General features: G+C 54.4%; 1 protein-coding gene across 1 annotated transcript; it reads right to left on the minus strand.

Annotated features, from left to right (window-relative positions):
- Positions 1-1461: 1461 nt before the first annotated feature.
- Positions 1462-2971, minus strand: NOP10 (NOP10 ribonucleoprotein). The gene is made up of 2 exons (XM_030539562.1): positions 2815-2971; positions 1462-1790 (listed from the first exon to the last, which is right to left on the minus strand). The coding sequence occupies exons 1-2, from the start codon at positions 2866-2868 to the stop codon at positions 1650-1652; spliced, it is 195 nt and encodes a 64-aa protein (XP_030395422.1). The 5' UTR covers positions 2869-2971; the 3' UTR covers positions 1462-1649.
- Between the last annotated feature and the right edge of the window lie 12512 nt (positions 2972-15483).

Consider the following 15483-nt stretch of genomic DNA (forward strand, 5'->3'; position numbering starts at 1 on the left):
CCCTCACTGTCCCAGCCCTCGGCTTTCCCCCACAGCTCCGCAGCCTTCTGGTGCCAGGTATGGTGCCGGGACCCAGGTGCTGCCCCTTTATCCTCTGCCAAGCCCTGGGCCCCTCGATGCTGCCTGTGAAGTGGGCACAGCTGGCCCAGGGCCAGATGGAGCATGTGGGACGTGTCCAGTTGCGTTCCCTGCACTGGGAAGAGGAGCGGGGTCTCCTGCCCAGCTCAGGGGGCTGGGAGCCAGGACTCCTAGGTTCTCTCCTCATCCGTGTTCGCTCTTACTCCATCTTGTGCCCTGCCATACATTAATCTGTGTCACAGCAACCCCGGACTTGTTTTCAAACACTGCTACTGCCCGATTGGTGCTCTGCCCAAAATGCCCAACTCCATTTATGCCAGGCAGATGCTGCCACCTGCAGGATGCTGGGGGACATCATTCCCCAAGAGGTGTTGGGCATGGAGATGAAGTTACTTGTCTCTCCACAATTTAAATAAGCCCAGTCAGAGAGCCCATCCAAACCGCTCCTCAGCCTCCCCTCCCAGCAGGCCTGTAGCCTTCCCCATAGATCCCCCCCATTAGTGTTCCCACAGTCCAGCCACCTCACCCCAAACCAGCCCCTCCCCCCAGCCCCTTTACCCTGCCAATACCTCTCCCGTTTCAAATTTGCTTGCATGTGCTGCCAGTCTCTCTAATCATTAAGGCCAAGGTCAGCAATTCCTACAGAGGGCGATCGTCTAGTACAGTGGTTCTCAACCAGGGGTACATGTACACCTGGGGTTACACAGAGGTCTTCCAGGGGGTACATCAACTCATCTAGATATTTGCCTCATTTTACAACAGACTACATAAAAAGCACTAGTGAAGTCAGTACAAACTAAAATTTCATACAGACAATGACTTGTTCATACTGCTCTACATACTATACACTGAAATGTAAGTACAATATTTATATTCCAAATGATTTTACAATGATCTGGTAAAAATGGAGAAGTCAGCAATTAGTCAGTAAGAGTGAGCTACGACACTGTTGTATTTTTTGTATGTTTTTATAAGTAGTTTTCAAGTGAGGTGTAGCTTGCAGGGTATGCAAGACAAATCAGACTACTCTCCAAAGCAGTCCGAGAACCACTGGTCTAGTCCTACCAGTGACGCAGGTAGAATTAATTCCTGCTTGACCTGGAGCACATCTGCTGTGAAAATCAACCCTGTCTCCCCATAAAGCTCGCCAGAGACGGAAAGTCAGCTCCTCTGCCCCACATCCTCCCCTGCAGGCCCACCCATAGCTCATCACAGCAGAGATCCCTTAGCATGAAACTAACCGGCCAGGCATCACCACTAGGCAGGTTTATTAGGAATTATTTTGGGAGTGTTCCCAAACCTCTGTTACCTGAGAGGCCAGACTAGACCACCTCTTCTGGCCTTGAAATCTAGGGGTCTACGATCAAAACCTGACAGATCATGTGGGATCAAGACAATTTATTTGCACCACAGAGGAACAGTATATCCAGTTGAAGCTCGATATGGGCAATCTAACTCGGGTTCTTGCAGAGGGGCAGAGCACAGGCTCTGTGGGAGCCAGGGGCTGGATTCAGGGAGCAGCTAGACCCCATCTCAGCTCAGCCGCAGCTCCAGTAGGCTGGGCACTCGGCTCACAGGATGGCCTGCGGCTGTTGGGTCATCAGGACGCCAAAGCGTTTCTTGATGGTGATGCGGTGGCGGGAGTACTTGTCATCCGGGGAGAAGCGGGCAGGATGTGCGGAGCAAGTTAGCTGGCCTGAGGGGTCCACTTTCTGCCAGGTACAAGACACAGGAAGGACAAGACATGTTAAAACAACCTAGGCCTGACCCATAGCCCCCTGCTATCCCAGCCCTGTACTCCCCCTGACCCACGTCTGCCGGTGCCTGCCCCTCCTGACCTGCAGCCCCCTGCTAGCCCAGCCTTGTGCCCCTCAACCCTGCCGGAACCCCTCACTCCTGACTGGCAGCCCCCTGCTAGTCCCGCCCTGCCCCCTCCCCACAGCCCTGAGGGGGCCCCTCACTCACAACCTGTGCTAGCCCAGCCCTGGGCTGGGCTTCCCCCAGCTCTGCCAGAACCCCCCACTCCTAACCCACAGCCCCTTGTTAGCCCAACCCTGGGCTCCCCCACAGCTCTGCCAGGGACCCCCACAACTGACCCACAGCCCCTGCCCCCACAGCCCTGAGGATGCCCCTTCCTCCCAACTCGCAACCCGTGCTAGCCCAGCCCTGCCGGAACCCCCCCACTCCTGACCCACAGCCCCCTGTTAGCCCAGACCTGGGCCCCCCTACAGCTCTTCCAGGGCCTCCCCCTGCCCCCACCACCGACCCACAGCCCCTGCCCCCACAGCCCTGCGGATGCCCCTTCCGCCCAACTCACAACCCGTGCTAGCCCAGCCCTGCCGGAACTCCCCTACTCCTGACCCACAGCCCCCTGTTAGCCCAGACCTGGGCTCCCCTACAGCTCTGCCAGGGCCTCCCCCCGCCACCACCACCGACCCACAGCCCTTACGGGGGGGCCTCAGTCCCAACCCGCAGCCACTGCTAGCTCAGCCCAGCCCTGACCCCCCACTTTCCCAGCTCTGCTAGTGCCCTCACTCCTGACCCGCAGCCCCTCCTAACCCAGCCCTGGGCTTCCCCAGCTAGTGCATGCCGAGCCCTGGAGCCAGGCAGCAGGTAGGATGGGGCGGGGCGGGGCCGGGAGTGCGGACAGTGGGAAAGCTTCGGAAGGATCCGGATTGGGACGGGAGTCCCCAGCTCTGCAATCCGGATTGCACCCCGGGGCTGGGAGGGGCTCACCTTGAGGGTGTAGACCCTGTCCCCCTGCGCGTTGAGATAATACTGCAGGAACATGCTGCACAGCCGCACCGCCTTGCAACGCACGTGCTGCCGATCCCGGGACCCTGCACCGCGGGGAGGCCAGCCGCAGCGCACGCTGGGAACTGCAGGGCGCTCTAGCCCCAAGGTACTCCAGGAGAGGGACTACCCGCACTGCACTCTGGGAGTTGTAGTACCGTCTAGCCCCTAGGAGAGCTGCAGGGTCTCTACCCCAGGGCACTCTGGGAATTGTGCCTTAATGCACTCTAGGAGAGGGACCTCCAGCCCCAGTAACCTAGGAGGGATGGGGGTGTGTACTCTAATGCACTCTGGGAGTTGTAGTACAGTCTAGCCTCAATGCCCTAGGAGAGCTGCAAGGTCTCTACCCCAGGGCACTCTGGGAATTGTGCCTTAATGCACTCTAGGAAAGGGACCTTCAGCCCCAGTAACCTAGGAGGGATGGAGGGTGCATACCCTAATGCACTATGGGAATTGTGCCTTAATGCACTCTGGGAGAGGGACCTCCAGCCCCAGTAACCTAGGAGGGATGGAGGGTGTGTACCTGAATGCACTATGGGAATTGTGCCTTAATGCACTCTGGGAGAGGGACCTCCAGCCCCAGTAACCTAGGAGGGATGGAGGGTGTGTACCCTAATGCACTCTGAGAGTTGTGCACTCTGCCCCAATGCCCTAGGACAGTTGCCGGGTCCCTACCAGACTTGTAGTGTGTTCCAGCCCCAATGAACTCTGGGAGCCATTCTCTTTCTACCCCCAAAACCTTCAGGGAGTTGTATTTGTTTGGCTAGCCAGGTGCATTATGGGAGTTGCAGTTTCTTAGCCCTCCAGTATGGCACTCCAGTGCATTTTGTGATATGTCCTTTCTGAGTTTCTAACCTCCCTGCTCCCAATATACCTCATCCAGCTCCATGACTTTAAACTAGGTTCGACGGGGACAGGTGAGCAAAGCCCACAGGTAAGTGGGGAACAAGACCTGGGAGATGGGTTGGAAACAGGAGGGAGCACGGGCTATAATGGCAGAGAGGAAGGAGGGTCAGGGCGAAGCTGGGAGGCAAGATCAAACCAGTATCTTAGATGCCTTTATACAAATGCAAGAAGTATGGGTAATAAGCGGGAAGAACTGGAAGTGCTAATAAATAAATACAACTATGACATTATTGGCATTACTGAAACTTGGTGGGATAATACACACGACTGGAATGTTGGTGTGGATGGGTATAGTTTGCTCAGGAAGGATAGACAGGGGAAAAAGGGAGGAGGTGTTGCCTTATATATTAAAAATGTACACACTTGGACTGAGGTGGAGATGGACATAGGAGACGGAAGTGTGGAGAGTCTCTGCGTTAGGCTAAAAGGGGTAAAAAACACAGGTGATGTCGTGCTGGGAGTCTACTACAGGCCACCTAATCAGGTGGAAGAGGTGGATGAGGCTTTTTTCAAACAACTAACAAAATCATCCAAAGCCCAAGATTTGGTGGTGATGGGGGACTTCAACTATCCAGATATATGTTGGGAAAATAACACCGCGGGGCACAGACTATCCAATAAGTTCCTGGACTGCATTGCAGACAACTTTTTATTTCAGAAAATTGATAAAGCTACTAGGGGGGAAGCTGTTCTAGACTTGATTTTAACCAACAGGGAGGAACTTGTTGAGAATTTAAAAGTAGAAGGAAGCTTGGGTGAAAGTGATCATGAAATCATAGAATTTGCAATTCTAAGGAAGGGTAGAAAGGAGTACAGCAGAATAGAGACAATGGATTTCAGGAAGGCGGATTTTGGTAAGCTCAGAGAGCTGATAGGCAAGGTCCCATGGGAATTAAAACTGAGGGGAAAAACAACTGAGGAAAGTTGGCAGTTTTTCAAAGGGACGCTATTAAAGGCCCTGAAGCAAGTTATTCCGATGGTTAGGAAAGATAGAAAATGTGGCAAAAGACCACCTTGGCTTACCCTTGAGATCTTGCGTGACCTACAAAATAAAAAGGCATCATATAAAAAATGGAAACTAGGTCAGATCACGAAGGATGAATATAGGCAAATAACACAGGAAAGCAGAGGCAAGATTAGAAAAGAAAAGGCACAAAATGAACTCAAACTAGCTATGGGAATAAAGGGAAACAAGAAGACTTTTTATCAATACATTAGAAGCAAGAGGAAGACTAAGGACAGGGTAGGCCCACTGCTCAATGAGGAGGGGGTAACAGTAACGGGAGACTCGGAAATGGCAGAGATGCTTAATGACTTCTTTGTTTCGGTCTTCACTGAGAAGTCTGAAGGAATGTCTAGTATAGTGAATGCTTACGGGAAGAGGGTAGGTTTAGAAGAGAAAATAAGGAAAGAGCAAGTAAAAAAGCACTTAGAAAAGTTAGATGCCTGCAAGTCACCAGGGCCTGATGAAATGCATCCTAGAATACTCAAGGAGTTAATAGAGGAGGTATCTGAGCCTCTAGCTATTATCTTTGGGAAATCATGGGAGACGGGGGAGATTCCAGAAGACTGGAAGGGGGCAAATATAGTGCCCATCTATAAAAAGGGAAATAAAAACAACCCAGGAAACTACAGACCAGTTAGTTTAACTTCTGTGCCAGGGAAGATAATGGAGCAGGTAATCAAAGAAATCATCTGCAAACACTTGGAAGGTGGTAAGGTGATAGGGAATAGCCAGCATGGATTTGTAAAGAACAAATCGTGTCAAACTAATCTGATAACGTTCTTTGATAGGATAACGAGCCTTGTGGATAAGGGAGAAGCGGTGGATGTGATATACCTAGACTTTAGTAAGGCATTTGATACAGTTTCGCATGATATTCTTATAGATAAGCTAGGAAAGTACAATTTAGATGGGGCTACTATAAGGTGGGTGCATAACTGGCTGGATAACCGTACTCAGAGAGTAGTTGTTAATGGCTCCCAATCCTGCTGGAAAGGTATAACAAGTGGGGTTCCGCAGGGGTCTGTTTTGGGACCGGTTCTGTTCAATATCTTCATCAACGATTTAGATGTTGGCATAGAAAGTACGCTTATTAAGTTTGCGGACGATACCAAACTGGGAGGGATTGCAACTGCTCTGGAGGACAGGGTCAAAATTCAAATGATCTGGACAAATTGGAGAAATGGTCTGAGGTAAACAGGATGAAGTTCAATAAAGATAAATGCAAAGTGCTCCACTTAGGAAGGAACAATCAGTTTCACACATACAGAATGGGAAGAGACTGTCTAGGAAGGAGTATGGCAGAAAGAGATCTAGGGGTCATAGTGGACCACAAGCTTAATATGAGTGAACAGTGTGATACTGTTGCAAAAAAAGCAAACATGATTCTGGGATGCATTAACAGGTGTGTTGTAAACAAGACACGAGAAGTCATTCTTCCGCTTTACTCTGCGCTGGTTAGGCCTCAACTGGAGTATTGTGTCCAGTTCTGGGCACCGCATTTCAAGAAAGATGTGGAGAAATTGGAGAGGGTCCAGAGAAGAGCAACAAGAATGATTAAAGGTCTTGAGAACATGACCTATGAAGGAAGGCTGAAGGAATTGGGTTTATTTAGTTTGGAAAAGAGAAGACTGAGAGGGGACCTGATATCAGTTTTCAGGTATCTAAAAGGGTGTCATCAGGAGGAGGGAGAAAACTTGTTCACCTTAGCCTCCAATGATAGAACAAGAAGCAATGGGCTTAAACTGCAGCAAGGGAGATTTAGGTTAGACATTAGGAAAAAGTTCCTAACTGTCAGGGTAGTTAAACACTGGAATAGATTGCCTAGGGAAGTTGTAGAATCTCCATCCCTGGAGATATTTAAGAGTAGGTTAGATAAATGTCTATTAGGGATGGTTTAGACAGTATTTGGTCCTGCCATGAGGGCAGGGGACTGGACTCGATGACCTCTCGAGGTCCCTTCCAGTCCTAGAGTCTATGAGTCTATGAGTCTATGACCTAAACCAGGGAGGGCAAACTTTTTGGCCGAGTGCCACATGTGCGAATAGAAATTGAATGCTCTCAAAATTGGGGCTGGGGTGTGGGCTCTGGGGATGTGGAATTTGGGGTGTCGGAGGGTACTCTGGGCTGGGATTGAGGGGTTTGGAGGGTGGGAGGGGGATCAGGGCTGGGGAAGGGGTTCAGGAAGGGGTGCAGGTTCCGGCTGGGGTTGCAGGCTCTGGGGTGAGGTTGGGGATGAGGAATTTGTGGTGTAGGAGGGTGCTCTGGGCAGGGATTGAGGGGCTTGGAGGGTGGGAGGGGGATCAGGGCTGGGGAAGGGGTGCAGGAAGGGATACAGGTTCCAGCTGGGGGTGTGGGCTCTGGCGTAGGACTGGAGATGAGTGGTCTGAGGTGCTCTGGGCTGGGATCGAGGGGTTTGGAGAGTGGGAGGGGGATCAGAGCTGGGGCAGGGGGTTGGGGCATGGGGAGAGGCTCAGGGGTGCAGGCTCAGAGGGACACTTACCTCAAGCGGCTCCTGGAAGCAGTGGCATGTCCCTTCCCTACGTGGAGACGTGGCCAGGCAGCTATGGACGCTGTCCCCGCACGCATTGCCCCTGCAGCTTCCATTGGAGCACGTAGGAGCCGGAGTGGGACCATGCTGCAGCTTCCAGGAGCCGCGTGGTGCAACCCCCAACTCTGCACCCCAGCTGGAGCACCAAGGGGGACCCTGCGCCCCGGCCAAAGAGGGGCTGAGTCACGTGGTGCGGCTTGCTGCACCAGATTAAATGGATCTTGGGCCGTAGTTTGCCTACCCGGGCCTAAACTGTTCGCCCATAGGTGCCAACTCTGTGGGTGCTCCGGGGATGGAGCACTCACAGGGGGAAATTGGTGGGTGCTCTGCACCCACTGGCAGCTCCCTGCCGTGCCCCGGCTCATCTCCGCCTCCTCCCCTGAGCACCCCGCATTTCCACTTCCCCCCCGCAGTGGCCAGCGCTTGCGCCGCAAACCAGTTGTTTTGCGTAGCAAGCGCTGGGAGGCAGGGGGGAGGAGGGGGAACACGGTGTGCTCAGGGGAGGAGGCGAGGATGGGGCGGGGATTTGGGGAAGGGGCCCAATAGGGGAAGGGAGGGGGTGAAGTTGGGGTGGGGACTTCAGGGAAGGGTTTGGAATAGGGGTGGAGAAAGGGTGAAGTTGGGGTGGGGCCAGGGGCACGAGCACCCACCGGTGGCAGGGAAAGTTGGCACCTGTGCATTCTCCCCGTTAGCTCCCCACACAAACTCTGCAGCGGCTCAGCTGGCCCACTGCACCCTGTGAATTGGAGTCTCTTGGCTCCTCATTGCAACCTGGGACGTGTAGTCTATTAGCTCCCACTGCGCCTTGGGGGTTGTAGTCTCTAACATCCAGTGCATTCTGGGAATTGTAGTATCTCCCCCTTCCCAATCCCTGTGAGCATTGTCATCCCCTAATCCTGTCTTAATTAGCCTTATACTGTAAATAGGGAATAGTCACTGAGCAGGTGTGTGAATGATTGAAGGATTAGAAACATGCCTTAGAATGAGAGACTCTGTGAGCTCAAGGTATTTAGCTCAACAAAGAGAAGGTAAAGAGGTCACTCGATTACCTTATATAGGTATTATAAGGAGAACAAATATGATGATGCGCTCAAAGGTCTAACAGGATCCAATGGCTGGAAGTTGGAGCTAGACAAATTCAGATTGGAAAGAAGGCGTAAATTAACAGTGAGAGTAATTAACTACTGGAATGACTACCACTGGTCATGGTGGAATCTCCATCGCTGGTGACTTTTAACTCAAGATGGAATGTTTTTCCTAAAACATCCTCTCTAGGAATTATTTGGGGGATGTTCTCTGGCACATGCTATACAAGGGGCGTTCAGAAAGTTTCTAGCCTTACAAAGAAAAAACAACTCAATTTGCATTGTGTTATTTATTTTTATTATAATTCTCCTTGACACCAATGCACGGGCCCATCTTGGAGAAGAGCTTGCCGTGCGTTGCCAGAAATGCCTCCACTGCTGCAACCGCCTTATAATTGCATTTGAAACGCTACCCACAAAGGTCCTCCTTCAATCTGGGGAACAGGTGGACATCTAAGGGAGCCAGATCTGCTGGAGAGGCTGGACAGGAAGCAGTTGAAAGCCGCATTAGCTAGCTGTGGCCATTGGGACGTGAAAGGTGACACATTGTCTTGGAGAAGCAAAAAGCTCCAGAGTATTCCTGGAAACGCCACATTGTGCTCTCACGTTCAGGGCACCTGCCTTGCTGACCCGTTTCTTGTGCCTGAGTCTTCAATCAACTATGCACCTGACTGTTGATCTTTCCCTCTGGTCTAATGGCATCTCTGGGATGTCCTGACTTTGGCTCATCCTCTGTGCTGATCCGCCCTTGCTTAAATTCAGCAGCCCCATTGTTTACAGTGGCACCATCTCCCAGCATCCTCCCCGCCCCCCATGGATGTTCTGTGCATTCAAGCCATTCTTATGCAGGTACTAGCTCCCTACCAAACTTTCAGTCTTCTCCATTTTTAGATCTTTGGTGACTGACTCGCTGCATGTTCTGCACAGGTGAAAAACTGTCTTCTAGCAAAGAGGTGCATCAAAGTGTCAGCATGTTGGTCCGCGAAATCTGCTGGGTCCCAGCGTGTCCTTAAATAGGTCTGGCTGGACCTTTTTTGAGTTACCCTAATACAGATGATTCCTTATGGCCTGGGTATGAGCAAAAGTCATGTCCATGCCGCTCCTTTCCTTAGTATTGGGGGCCACACTGAAAGCCTGGCAGGTGGGTAGAGTTTTTTGCGGGGTGTCCTGGTTGCTCTAATGTTAACCCCAAAGCCACAGGAGCAAACCAGGGTATGATGAGTCGGGATTGAGGGGCACAGGGTATGATGAGGGGCACAAGAACAGCTGGGGGATGGGGAGTCCAGGTCTGGAAGGAGAGGACTGCAGTCAGGATTGAGGGGCACTGGTAGAGCTGGGGAAGGAGAACCTTAGGATCAGGCTCTGAATCCCCCACCCCCCACCGGAACCCCCAACGTCTCTGGGTTCCAGATTTGTTTTGATTCAACCTGGCAGCTGGGGGTGGGGGGGATTGGCCCCTGGGCCAGATTGGAATGTGAGTTTCCCAGCAGCCCTTGCTCTCTGGCAGGTGCTGCCAACACCCTCTGCAGAGAAAGGCCTCCCCTTTCCCTCACCCCTCATGCTCTCCAACCCTCTCACCCCTCCTTGCCATGACCTCCCAGCCCCGCCAGGTTCCCCCGCTGCCCCCTCTCCTGCTGCCTGCCTTCCCTGGTGCTGCCCTGCTCCTGACCTCACCCGACATCCCCGGGGGCAAGCTCATTGTCAAGCTGAAGCCAGAGGGAGCCCAGGAGCTACCTCAGGCACAGACCATCATCCTGACGGGAGCACCGGTGGGCTGGTCCCCCCCACGGCGGGACGGGGCCCCCATCCGGCTCCAGCTGGCAGCCGGGATAAGAACTGTTCTGCTGAGCAAAGCTGGGGAGGAACCAGGACCCAGGGAAACCCCTCCAGCCCAGGCACCCCCCACCAGTGACCCCTCTGCCTCCTGCACCTCCAAGGGTGTCTACGAGAACTATCGGCGCTGGCAGCGCTACAAAGCCCTGGCCAGGCGGCACTTCCCGGGAACGCCCGACGCCGAGGCGCTGGCCTGCTTCTTCATGTGAGAGCCTGGAGAGAATCTGGCTGCGATAGCAGGGGCTGTGGGTTGGAAGTGAGGGGCATTGGCACAGCTGGAGGATGGGGGTTCCCAGGGCTGGGCTAGTAGGGGGCTGTAGGTTGGAAGGGAGGGGCATCAGAAGAGCTCCTGGGGGAGCCCAGGGCTGTGCTAGCAGGGGGCTGCGGGTTGGGAATGTGGAGCTCCCTCCAGCGCTGACACAGGCTCCCCCACAGCCCCGTCTTGCGGTCGCTGACCCGCCTGCGCCCCGAGATGGCTCTGGAGGAGGGGGTGCCACGTGCCGTGCAGGAATGGGAGCGCAGCAGCAACTTCGAGCGCATGATCTTCTACGAGATGGCTGAGAAGTGAGTCTTGTCCTGTGGGGCTGGCCACCGGAGGACTGCGCTGGAGATCCCGGGGCTGTCGCCCCAGCTCTGAGCCCAACCCTCCTCCTCTTCCTCAGGTTCATGGAGTTCGAGGCCGAAGAGGAGCTGCAGATCCAGAAAATGAAGCTCCTGAGTAGCTCCCAATTCCAGTCCCCACCCGCTGACCCCCCCAAGCTTCCCAGCCCGTCAGCCCCCGATGCTGGACAGCAGCAAGGTACCTTCCTCTTAACCCCCCACAATACCCTGGGGAAGGAAACCCCACTTCACAGGTGATAGGAGATAGTCACTGACTGACTGCAGGGTTCTCCACCCACACCTTGGGTTTTTTTGGACTTTTTTTTTGCACAAGCCTTTCACTTTGGCATGGTTTTTGCAGACACCCAGCATCTTTGGCTTCTGCACATACCTAGAATGTTTGCACCTGCAGAGCACCTGTGGAGTTTTTTCCTTGTACCTATCAACTTGGCCTGGGTTTTTTTGTGCACACTCAGCACTTTTTCATGATTTTTGTACATGCCTAGAACCTCCTCTCTTTTTTACACATACCCAGCATTTTGCACAGTTCTTGTATGTAACTAGACTTTTGCACACTAGCAGCAGTTTTGTACTTTTGTAATACATGGAACCTTTGCACATACCACACCCAGCACTTTTGCATGTTTATTTGCATGCACCTAGAATCTTTACATGTTTTTGCACATACCCTTTTGCCCAGTTTTTGCATGTACCTAAAACCTTTGCACCTTTTACAGTACCTAGAACGTTTGCACTTTTCACATCTACCTAGAAGAGGGGTGGGCAAACTTTTTGGCCCGAGGGCCACATTGGGGTTCCGAAACTGTATGGAGGGCTGGGTAGGGAAGGCTGTGCCTCCCCAAAAAGCCTGGCCCCATCTGCCCCCTCCCACTTCCCGCCCCCTGACGCCCCCCCTCAAAACCTCTGCCCCATCCAGTCCCCACACTCCTTGTCCCCTAACCGTCCCCTTCCGGGACCCCCCGCCCCTAACCACCCCTCCAGGACTCCACTCTCTATTCAACCCTGCCTGCTTACTGTCCCCAAACCTCTGCCCCATCCAACCGTCCCCTGCTACCAGTCCCCTGACTGCCCCCTGGAACCCCCTGCTCCTTATCCAACCACCCCGCTCCCCATCCCCTTACCATACCACTTAGAGCACCAGGACTGGCAGCCGTGCCACCCGGCTGGAGCCAGCCATGCCACCAGGCTGCCTGACAGGAGCTCATAGCCCTGCCTACCAGAATGCTGGCGGCACGGGAAGCTGAGGCTGCGAGGGTGGGTGGACAGCAGGGGAGGGGCTAGGGACTAGCCTCCCCGGCTGGGAGCTCAAGGGCTGGGCAGGATGGTCCTGCAGGCTGGGTGTAGCCCACGGGCCGTAGTTTGCCCATCTCTGACAAGCTTTGGTGTTTTTGCACATACTCAGCATGTTTGCCCAGTTTTTGCACATACCTAGAGTCTTTGCACATTTTTGCATGTATCTAGAACTTTACACATTTCTTGCACGTAACCAGCACTGTTGCATGGTTTTTTTTTGCATGGACCTAGAACCTTTGCATGGTTTTTTTTGTTCCTACCCAGCACACGTTTTGCACATACTTAGAATATTTGCATACATCCAGCACTTTCACACAGGATATTTTTGCACAGACCCAAAACCTTTGTACATTTTTTCTCTATTAGCCTGGTGCCACTCCATGTTCCTTTTGGCTGAGTGGAAGTCACTGATGATGTTACATCCCTCCACTAGGGGGCACTGGGTGCTGAGTGGAGGATCCCAAGGACTCTGGGTGCTGGGTGGGTGGTCCACGGTGGTGCTGGGTGGGGGCGTCCCTGGGGATACAGGGTGCTCAGTCACTGGGTGGGGTTCCTGAGTGCACAGTGCGTGGGTGGACATCCTCACAGTCCCTGCATGGTGCTCTCCCTTTCCCTCGCAGTGTACATCCCCAAAAAGGCAGCATCCAAGGGGCGGCAGCCCCGGCGCCGCCAGCGCCGCCTGTCCGGCCCGCTGGCTCCAAGGGAACCACGGGAGATCCCGCCTGAGGCCGTGAGGCAGTACGCCGAGATCATGGAGGGGCTGCGGCCCAGCTGGGAGGAGAAGGCCGGGGAGACCAGTGGGCGTGGCGAGCCCCAGAGCCAGGCACAGGGGGCACTCCCAGACCCTACACTACTGCAGTACGTCGAGCAGCTCTGTGAGGACGAGAGCTTCATCTGCAAGGTGAGTGTCTCCCGCGGGAGGTGCCACATCCCACCCACAGGGCCCTCAGCTCCCAGCATCCAGGGGGCACAGAGTGGGGCGGGGATGGGACCCAGGTGTCCGGGATGGCAGGGCAGGGCCATATAGGTCCCAGCCCCTGTGAGTAGAGAGCAGGATAGGGATGGGACCCAGGTATCCAGGATGGTGGTGTAAGGTGCTCATCCCAAGGGGGACCCATAGCTCCCAACCTACGGGGGGAGGCACCAGGACAGGAGATGGGACCCAGGCATCCAGGTTGGCAGCATCGCACCAGGACCTCGCTCTCAGCCCGCTTCCCCTGCCCCTTTCCCCTGCAGGTGGAAGCCGTGATCCACCCCCAGTTCCTGGCCCAGCTGCTCTCTCCAGAGAAGAGACGTGACCCCCTGGATCTCAGCGAGGAGCTGGAGCAAGAGCTGGGACTCACCCCAAGCCAGGTACCACCCCACATGGCCACTGAGGAGCCAGACCAATGAGAGTAGTTGTCTCTCTACCCCCTTTACACAGAACCCACCCCCCACAGCGACCGCCTTTCCTCTCTCCCCACAGCTGGTTGAGAAACGTCTCCTAGCCCTCTCAGAGGAAGAGCTCAGCCTCCCGTTGTGCCCTGCCCCTCATTTGGACTCCACCCCCTCCCAGTCCGAAGAGGAGGATGAAGGCAGCAGCCAAAAGGGACTGGCTAGCCATCGGCAGGCCATGAGCGGAGCCTCACCCCCTCGAGGCAGCAGGGTGAAGGGCGGGGCTCTTGGGACAGAGACACCAGAGACACCCACCCCCACACCTGTGCAGCCGTCCCAGCCACGCCAATGGCAGACAGGAGATGCGGCAACTCCAAGATGCCTGTCCCCTCACAAATGTGGCGGCAAAGGGAGACTATTAGCCTCGCTGAAGAATCGAGTTGAGAGGGTGTCCCAGCAGCCTCAGGGGCAGGGCCAGGACGGAGGCCGAAGGGAAGGGTCAGCAGTCACCCTCGGCACAACACAACCTGTCAGCCAGGCCTGGAGCATAAGATCACAAGGGGACAATTCGATAGGACCAGCAAACCTTGCGTCAACTCCCAGCAGATACAGAAAACAAGATGGTGGCCAAGAAGGGAAGGTCAAAAGTCAATCTGAAGACAATGCTGAAGGAGAAGGACTAAGAGATGCCCCAACGGGAACAAAGTGTTGTTGCCAAGGAGACAACCTGGTGGAAGCAGGAGCTCTGGAGTCAGGTCTCAGTGGACATGGACAACAAGATGGCTGCCAAGGAGACACGGTCAAAGGCCAACCCCAGGCTGGATGGGAACCATTGGGAGACATCCCAAGTGCCACAGGCCAAGCCAATATCATGAGGTCACACAGGGACAACCTGGTGGAACAAAGAGCTCTACAGTCAACTCTCAATGGACATGGAAAACAAGACGGTGGCCTAGAAGGGAAGGTCAGGGGTCAAAACAAGAAGGAGGCTGATTGGAGTGAAGCCGCCCTGAGAGAGTGTGATCTACAGCCTGGGAGCATGAAATTGAGTGGGAACAACCTGAAAGGAGAAGGAAGCCCAGCATCAACTCCCGCTAGGCTTGGAGAACAAGATAGCAGTCAAACAGGTCAACCAACCAAACTGGAGTCTAGGGTGTGTGGTGGCCACCCTACAGTGTTACTACTCAGCAGGGCCAATGGGCAACCCTTAGGACTCTTTGCTCACCCTCTGGGTGCTGACAGGCGAGGGGAGGGTGAATTGCCACCAGTGTCCAACATTCACAGCCAACATCCTGACCCACCTCCCCTTGGCCTGAGTGGCCCAACTGGACCTACTGAGGCCTGGACGGCTTCAGAGGCCAAATCCAGTTGCCGAGCAGAGCCAGAATGGAGATTTGGAATAGAGATGGGGTCAAGACAGCCTCACCTCCACGATGGTGGCAATAGTGAAGGCACTGGAGTCAAAACCACGGCTGGACCTGGAGATCCAGAACAATGTGAGGCAGGAGCTACCAGGGGCTGTGGCAACGGGACCAGTTCCAGGGATGATAGAAAGGAGGTGGGAGAGGCAAGTTCAGCCATGGGCGATGGCCCCTCCAAGATGGCCACAACTGCCAGCTCAGAATTTCCCCCAGGGGGCACGGAGGATGTTGGGAAACATGATGATGATGAGGATGATGAAGAGCTGTCTAGTTTTTCCTCTCTGCTGGCATCGAAACTCCATCTCTCCAGTCCTGAGGGACCTGTTGGCTCTGTCCTTGCCCTGAGGGACCAAGTGGGGACCGACAGCAGAGCCCTCTCCCCGACTTGGGAGCCAGTGAGATGGGATCCCATGAGGAGACGCTCCACACGGCTGTGCCCAGGTGGGGTGCTTGATGAGTCACATGCCATGGACACTGGCGTTCGGCTCAGCCATAAGAGGAGGAACAACAGTATGGCTGCCAGGA

This window comes from Gopherus evgoodei, chromosome 21 (genome assembly GCF_007399415.2).
Source record: "Gopherus evgoodei ecotype Sinaloan lineage chromosome 21, rGopEvg1_v1.p, whole genome shotgun sequence".
Classification (NCBI taxonomy): domain Eukaryota; kingdom Metazoa; phylum Chordata; order Testudines; family Testudinidae; genus Gopherus; species Gopherus evgoodei.

Coding starts and splice junctions, on each gene's coding strand:
- NOP10 (XM_030539562.1), bottom strand. CDS start 2,868: ATGTTCCTGCAGTATTATCTCAACGCGCAGGGGGACAGGGTCTACACC. Junction 1,791..2,814: donor ACAGGGTCTACACCCTCAAG/GTGAGCCCCTCC, acceptor TGTACCTGGCAG/AAAGTGGACCCCTCAGGCCA.